Source organism: Tachypleus tridentatus, chromosome 9, assembly GCF_004210375.1.
Source record: "Tachypleus tridentatus isolate NWPU-2018 chromosome 9, ASM421037v1, whole genome shotgun sequence".
In the NCBI taxonomy this organism is placed as follows: Eukaryota; Metazoa; Arthropoda; class Merostomata; order Xiphosura; family Limulidae; genus Tachypleus; species Tachypleus tridentatus.
The window spans coordinates 145505960-145513922 of NC_134833.1; the positions used below are offsets into that span (position 1 = coordinate 145505960).

Sequence of the window (7963 nt, forward strand, 5' to 3'; positions counted from 1 at the left end):
GTAACAGCGAGTTCACGAAAAAAAATCATATTTGTTACCATTGAGACCGATTTTGTACACTACTTTTGTTTTATATCTTATACAATAACGAACGGATTTGTTATAACTTTGTAATCATATGTGAAATATTATTACGTATTGTTCGTTGATGTTCATAACGATAAACATTCAGACACATTTTCATATGTTTTAAGGACCAAATATGGTCAACGCCATTCAGGTACTGGTATTATTGTTTAAAAAAATCAATATTGTTTTATTATTGACTGAGTTAAAGGTATTGCGTTGAGCAGGTTACAAAATCATAATTTAGAATGCACTTAGTTACTGATAAATTTAACGCCATCCTTTTGTTTCGCTTTAAAACATCGTGTAATTATGAATCTGATTTAGGAACATTGTTGTAGATCAGCACTTGGTTGAGTGAGGCCTGTTTTTGGAAAAATAACATTTAAACAAACCTGTTTCTTTTATAAACAATACAAAACATGGAAACGTACCAACTTGTCGGGATTAATATAAAACATTACACTGAATATTTGGTTTGCGAGTTATTTTTATACGTTTGATTAACATTATGTTTTGTTTATAATAACAAGCCTTGACTATACCATTTCTTTCCAAATTGAGAATAAAAGATTCTTTAGTCTCAGATGTTAAGAATAACAATATGGATGTTAGATAGGTATAAAATTATGAGAAAATAGATATATGAAGTTCAGATAGTAAGACGATGAAGAATATAGATCTAGGTGAGAAGTGGTCGGTAATTGGGTGTGAAATAGTTAAGAAGACGATTAAAAATAGATGTGGATGTCAAGCAGTCGGCAAGATAATGCAAAATGGAGATGTGAGGGATAGTAGTTAGAAAATAGGCGAAGAATAAATATTTGGATGTCAAATAGTTAGGAAGACGATTAAAAATACATGTGGATGTCAAGCAGTCGGCAAGATAATGCAAAATGGAGATGTGAGGGATAAATAGTTAGAAAATAGGTAAAGAACAAATGTTTGGATGTCACATAATTAGCAAGAATTTCAAATTGTAACACGATGAAGAATGGAGATTCGGCTGGAAAGTGGTGGGTAATAGAACAAAGAATATATATTTGGGAGTTTAATATATAAAAGGACAAGAATAGAGATTTGAGTGTCAAATAGCTAGAAAGACGATGAAAAACAGATACGTGGATGTTAAAAGGTCTGTTAGATAATGCAAAATGAAGAACAGAGAAAAATACTCAGAAAAAACGTATGAATAGAGATTCGGATGTCATATACTTAAAGCAATGAAGAATAAAAATATGGATGTCAAACAGTTAAAAAGTAGATGAACAATAAAGATGTGGAAGCCAGATGGTTATAAAAATATGAAAAATAGATAGATGAATTTCAAATAGCAAAACGAAAAAGAAGAGATGTTAGTGGAAAGTGGTGGGTAACACAACGAAGATTAGAGATTTGGGTGATAGATATATAGAATAGGAAGAATAGAGATTTGAGTATCGAATAATTAGGAAAAGGATGAAAAATAGAGGCCTGCATGTGAAGTGATGGGTAGATAATGGAAAGTGGAGATCAGATGAATAAATTCTTAGCAAAAAGGTTTCAATAGAAATTTGGAACCCAAGTACTTAGCAAGGTGTTGAAGGATAGAGATATGGATGTCGAACAGTTAATAGATAGGTGAAAAATAAAGATCTGGATGCCAGATTTTTATAAAAATCTCAAGGAGAGGTCTATTAATTTCAAATAGTAAAACGAAGAATAGATCTATGAATGGAAAGTGGCGAGTAATACAACGAAGAATACAGATTTGGGTGTTAGATAGTTAGAAAGACGTTCAAGAATGTAGACTTGGAGGTCTACTTTCCATTATATAATACAAAATTGAAATATGAGGAACAAATGCTTAGAAAAATCCGAATTAATTGTATTAAAGTGTGTGAAAGAAAGTTTTTTTGGTTTTAAAGCGAAGTTTAATAGTTTGTTTGAGAAGGAATAGAAATACAGACCGATACACGTTTGGTTATGTATGTACATTACGGGTATCAACACTGAATTACAGTAGCTGTAGATGCATCTTTCCTTTATTACAATGGAAAAAGCTTTTACGTGGTGCCGTTCAATGAAGTTTCATAAACCAAGGAAAACTTCCGAAATACCAGTTCGTAGACAGCGATAAAGAACTGTACAATTTTAATTTATACACATGATACAAAAGTTACATATGTGCTAACGACACCACAATATTTCACTAAAAAGAGTTCATAGTTCTAGTTAATGATATTCCGTTGGAGAGACAGTGGTTGCGCCTTCGCCAGCCTCCCGACGCCGACACCTTCCGTTGGAGAGACAGTGGTTGCGCCTTCGCCAGCCTCCCGACGCCGACACCTTCCGTTGGAGAGACAGTGGTTGCGCCTTCGCCAGCCTCCCGACGCCGACGTTCTACACCTTCCGTTGGAGAGACCGTGGTTGCGCCTTCGCCAGCCTCCCGACGCCGACGTTCTACACCTTCCGTTGGAGACAGTGGTTGCGCCTTCGCCAGCCTCCCGACGCCGACGTTCTACACCTTCCGTTGGAGAGACAGTGGTTGCGCCTTCGCCAGCCTCCCGACGCCGACGTTCTACACCTTCCGTTGGAGAGACAGTGGTTGCGCCTTCGCCAGCCTCCCGACGCCGACGTTCTACACCTTCCGTTGGAGAGACAGTGGTTGCGCCTTCGCCAGCCTCCCGACGCCGACGTTCTACACCTTCCGTTGGAGAGACCGTGGTTGCGCCTTCGCCAGCCTCCCGACGCCGACGTTCTACACCTTCCGTTGGAGAGACCGTGGTTGCGCCTTCGCCAGCCTCCCGACGCCGACACCTTCCGTTGGAGAGACCGTGCTTGCGCCTTCGCCAGCCTCCCGACGCCGACGTTCTACACCTTCCGTTGGAGAGACCGTGGTTGCGCCTTCGCCAGCCTCCCGACGCCGACGTTCTACACCTTCCGTTGGAGAGACAGTGGTTGCGCCTTCGCCAGCCTCCCGACGCCGACGTTCTACACCTTCCGTTGGAGAGACAGTGGTTGCGCCTTCGCCAGCCTCCCGACGCCGACGTTCTACACCTTCCGTTGGAGAGACTGTGGTTGCGCCTTCGCCAGCCTCCCGACGCCGACGTTCTACACCTTCCGTTGGAGAGACCGTGGTTGCGCCTTCGCCAGCTTCCCGACGTCGACGTTCTATATCCTTCGTCATTTGATTATGGTCCGTAACGAATACATTGGATATAGATGAATCTGTAGGATAAAAATGCAATAACGTGAGGTGTAAATGTAAAATTAAAATTACAAAAACAATCTTACACTCCATCGCCTCGCAATTCTAAAATACGTATAGAATAACTAAAACCATAAACCCCTCCTTCTTCTCATCTGCTGGTATTTATACAACTCGTCTTTGATAAATTCTGACAGCTCTGAAATTGCGCATGCTCATAAATATGCCGTAGAGAGAACAGTCCGTATGCATTGTTTGATAGAGGGAGGTAAAGTTGATTGCCGGCCTCTTTCCCTATACATATGTTCGTTACTATGTGCATATTGGGAATATTCTCTAAACAGTATTATAATTATCGTTGATTGCGCTATGTACGGATGGCACGGACTCTAGTTTTAAATTAATACAAAACTCATCTAGATTTTCTGATCCACATGTCATGAAAAGGTACATATAGTGTCTTACTTACCGTAATCGCTCTTTTATAAAAAAGATACACTTTCTATTAACTTATAGAGCGAAATTGTGTACATTAGCTTTGACCATTATATTTATTATAATACTATCTTAAAGTCTGGAATCTATTAAATACATTTTACAACCAACTAATCCTCGTATACCATCTTACAAAAATAGTTAACAAACATATACAAGAAAAAACCAAATATTAGCTCAGTCGACAAGTAGAACTCGCTACTGAACTTAAAAAGAAAAACAAAAAGGATTGAAACTGACAAAACATAGGGACTTAGATTTTGTATTCATAAAATATTGTAAATTATTCATAAAAGAAATACTTTAAGGTTGCCTGATTTAAAACTATAATGATTCTAATGAAATTCCGAGATAGCTATACACAAAGTAGGTGAGTTCCTAATATCAGTCATCACTTAAATAATGTCTGATTTTAGATTCAGTAAAGGAGAAAGGATTTCAAACACTTTTAATGTTATTTAATTAATAATGTATGTTCCATTATTATTAATTACTCCCTGTCAACGATTCACAAGCTTCTGAATGCAACTTCCATAAAATTGTTGGGGTTTGGAGGAAAAGAATGTAGAGAGGGTAGTTTTGAGATGTTCATGTGTTCCAAGCTCTTTTCCATCAAGATAGTTCTGCAAACTTCAGAAGAGATCATAATCAGATGTGTCAAATTCTTGAGAATAAGGGTAATGATGGAAGTTTTAACCTGTTTAGCTCTTCAATCTTTGCAGATGTAATCCTTGTTGTATGGGGCCGTGCATTATCCTGGTGTAACACAACACCTTTAAGATTGACAAAAGCAGGCTTCTTATCTTTCAGTCCAACATTGAAGCGCACGAACTGTTTTGACAATAGAAGTCTGAATTAATCCTTAGATTGAGTGGCACCAACTCAAAGTAGATCACACCAACGATATCCCACCAAATGCTTAACAAGACTTTCCTAGGGTCTAAGTCCATCTTGGGCTGTGCTTTAGCCAATTTACCTGCACTGATCCATTATCTGCGGCACTTAAAAACTGCTATAAAATATCAATTTTTTACCTCCAGTCACTAACATGTCCAAAAACGGTGAATTACGTTCACGAGAAGACAAATAGGTACAAATGCCCACTCTTGTTCTAAGGTTGCCTTCTGTCAAATCATGGGGAACCTACGTTTCAAGAGTTGACACCTTTCCAAGCTGTTGTAGATGACGGTGAACTGTTGAATTGGTTGAATTAAGCTTCTGTGCTAGTTCTCCAACTGTAACAGCAAAATCTTCATCAAGTGCACCAGCAGAAAATCAGGAAATAAACTCAACAGGACGACCTGAACGTGGTGCATCACTTAAGCTGTAGACACATCCATCTTCATAAGAGTTTATTTTATTGATGATCTTAAAAAGTGGAGCTGGTTTAGTTTCTTTCATTTGTCTGAACAGGTGTAAAGACCTCTTAGTATATATTGTAGTCATTACAACCTTCTAAAAAGACAGAATTATTCTTCTGTATTAAATTTTGGAACATTACTAATGGGATAACCTGATATAAATGAATTATTTTCTTTCTGAAGTGTTCAGTATTCGGTGAAGTGGCATATTCTTTTATATCTTTGTCTGGTTTGATTCCATTTTTCAAGTTTATTAGCTAGTTCTACCTAGCTTTTGTGTTTAGTGATTTTTCGTATTTGTTTAGGTTAAATACTAAGTACATTATTTTGTACGTTAGGGATTTTAAACATAATTTACAGGACATAAAGTGCAAGCTCACATTATTTACAGCTGTATTTTTTTTTTGTAGAAAATGTAATACAGGACTTAAGTGTTGTAAGTCCAAAAATTTACTCACTTAATTGAGGGACAATAACACATTGGACAAATTCGTGTGATATATAAAATTGAATGGCACAAATTGTGTTATTCTAGTTTAGAACAAGCGTAAGACTCTTGCAACATACATGTATTTGGAACTATTAATATAGTCATAATGAAAATATCTTCAATTCACTAAAACAGTGGAGTTCGTTGAGTCAGTCTCAGGTGTTCGGCGAAGGTCAAAACACGCACACTGTGTGTGTGTCCATTCCGTTCATTCCGCTCGTATGATTTGTGACGCCATGCCCACTTGGTTTGTTTGTTTGTTTGTTTGTTTTGGAATTTCGCACAAAGCTATTCGAGGGCTATCTGTGCTAGCCGTCCCTAATTTAGCAGTGTATGACTAGAAGAAAGGCAACTAGTCATCACCACCCACCGCCAACTCTTGGGCTACTCTTTTACCAAAGAATTGTGGGATTGACCGTCACATTATAACGCCCCCATGGCTGGGAGGGCGAGCATGTTTGGCGCGACCGTGATGCGAACCCTCGACCCTCAGATTACGAGTCGCACGCCTTAACACGCTTGGCCATGCTGGGCCAACGCTCTCAACGTTTTGGTGTCACAAAATCGTATCGTACCCTCTTATTGCTTAGAAAGCCCTTGAGATACTCATACCGTTTGTAACAACGTATCTTTGCGAGCAATCCTTTTCGAGGATGGTAGACATAAATAACAAGAAAAGGAACATACTTTGTTGCGAAAATGATATGAGAGTGGCACTTGCCAAGGTGAAGCTGCGCATTTCTGAACTTGTTTCTGAGAGGCAACAGCAAATGTCACATTGATTGGCAGTAAATATTCATTGAGTTATGTTTTTGTTTTTGTGTGCAATTCATGTTTTGTTGGTTTTGTTTCACAAAGTCATATTGTGTGCAACTGATGCATGGCTCATTTTGTGCACTAGTAAAATATTTACTTATGTTTTGAATTTGAAAAAATCATATTTTATTATTCCAATTACGAAGGTTTTAGTGAAACTTCTGAGGTTCAGTACCTCTGACAAGGTTAGGAACCACTGCACTAAAGTAAGTAGACATTTATCTCTTAGGTTTAGGAAACGTTCGAATCACGAAATATTATAGACCCTCAATTGTAACCTCCTAGTACTTAACCATTCACCGTCAACAATACTTAATTTACGTGTCTTAGAAGTAGTTTAGAGGATGTAATTTAATTAGGAACAATGAAATGGTTTATTGTTTTAACAGTTTGTGTGTGGATATGGAAAATGTTAAATGCATAGTTTGTGAAGAAAATCTCATGTCAAATAATGAGCATATTTCATGTAAGGGTTTGTGTAAAGGCTGTTATATCAATGTCATCTTAAAACGTGCAGGAAGAAACAACTAAATTGAGATACAAACCAAATCAACTTGAAAAGTTGTGTAAGAAATCATGAGAGTATGGATACTGACAGCATTTAATAATCATTTTATGGAATTCGTTATGAAAATTTATAAAAATATAAATAAACTCACGTCTTACATATCGCAAATTTAAATTTATCATACCAATACTTTATTATTACAGCTACTTTAGAAGCTGTCGATACCCAAGTTCACTGATTTCGTTGAATCTGATCTGGAACACTCTTATTCGTAAATAGAACCTTGATAGACGTGTTTGTCAAAGCTCAACGTCATAAAAACATGTGGATATATACGTTTCGAAAAAAAGAGAGTAACTTCTGTATTTGTTTATTTTAATTTAAATGTTTTTGGATCCAAAACTAATATCCCAGTTTTAAACATCAATTAGTTTGTAAACATTCTTCAACATACAGTGTAGCTTCAGTTGTTTTCTGGTACTTTAGTTTTGTTGAACCGCAGAATCAAAAATGAAAACTTTCACATTTACAGCGTGTAAATATGTTATCAAATTTTACGATCCTTAAAAGGATATGCAGCCTAGATTTCGAAAAACTTTATTTTATGAATCTGTCGATTTATTCCTTTCCAGGATGTTAAAATTGATAATTACGTTTATCTGCACTCATAAAGGAAGCTTCATGTACATCTCAAACTTTTACTCCCTTTAATGTCAGTTCATCAGTGTCTATTTGGTTAATTTTTTTTAAAATTTTTATCATTATTTCGTATTGGTTAGAGACGCAGTTTGGTTAGATTCAGTAAAGTTTAGAACAGTGATGGAATTCAAATATTCTAACAACCGGTTATACGTCGCGTTACACACCACAGGATTGTGTGATTAAAATAACAACAAAAATATCTTACTCAAATAATTTATTCAGCATGCTTTAAATACTTCCAAATTGCAACATGATTATGATTAAAATTTTTATTCCTTCCACGCTTGAACCCGTTGTCATCAGCTGTGTTTATTTTTATAGCCAGATTTGAACTG

General features: G+C 36.9%; 1 protein-coding gene across 1 annotated transcript; it reads right to left on the minus strand.

The window, feature by feature from the left end:
- Nucleotides 1–2182: 2182 nt before the first annotated feature.
- On the minus strand, nucleotides 2183–3399 carry LOC143226602 (uncharacterized). Its single transcript, XM_076457797.1, has 2 exons — nucleotides 2866–3399; nucleotides 2183–2812 (listed from the first exon to the last, which is right to left on the minus strand). Exons 1-2 carry the CDS (start codon nucleotides 3347–3349, stop codon nucleotides 2277–2279), a joined length of 1020 nt encoding a protein of 339 aa, XP_076313912.1. The 5' UTR covers nucleotides 3350–3399; the 3' UTR covers nucleotides 2183–2276.
- Nucleotides 3400–7963: the final 4564 nt, after the last annotated feature.

Coding starts and splice junctions, on each gene's coding strand:
- LOC143226602 (XM_076457797.1), bottom strand. CDS start 3,349: ATGGAGTGTAAGATTGTTTTTGTAATTTTAATTTTACATTTACACCTC. Junction 2,813..2,865: donor CACGGTCTCTCCAACGGAAG/GTGTCGGCGTCG, acceptor CTCCAACGGAAG/GTGTAGAACGTCGGCGTCGG.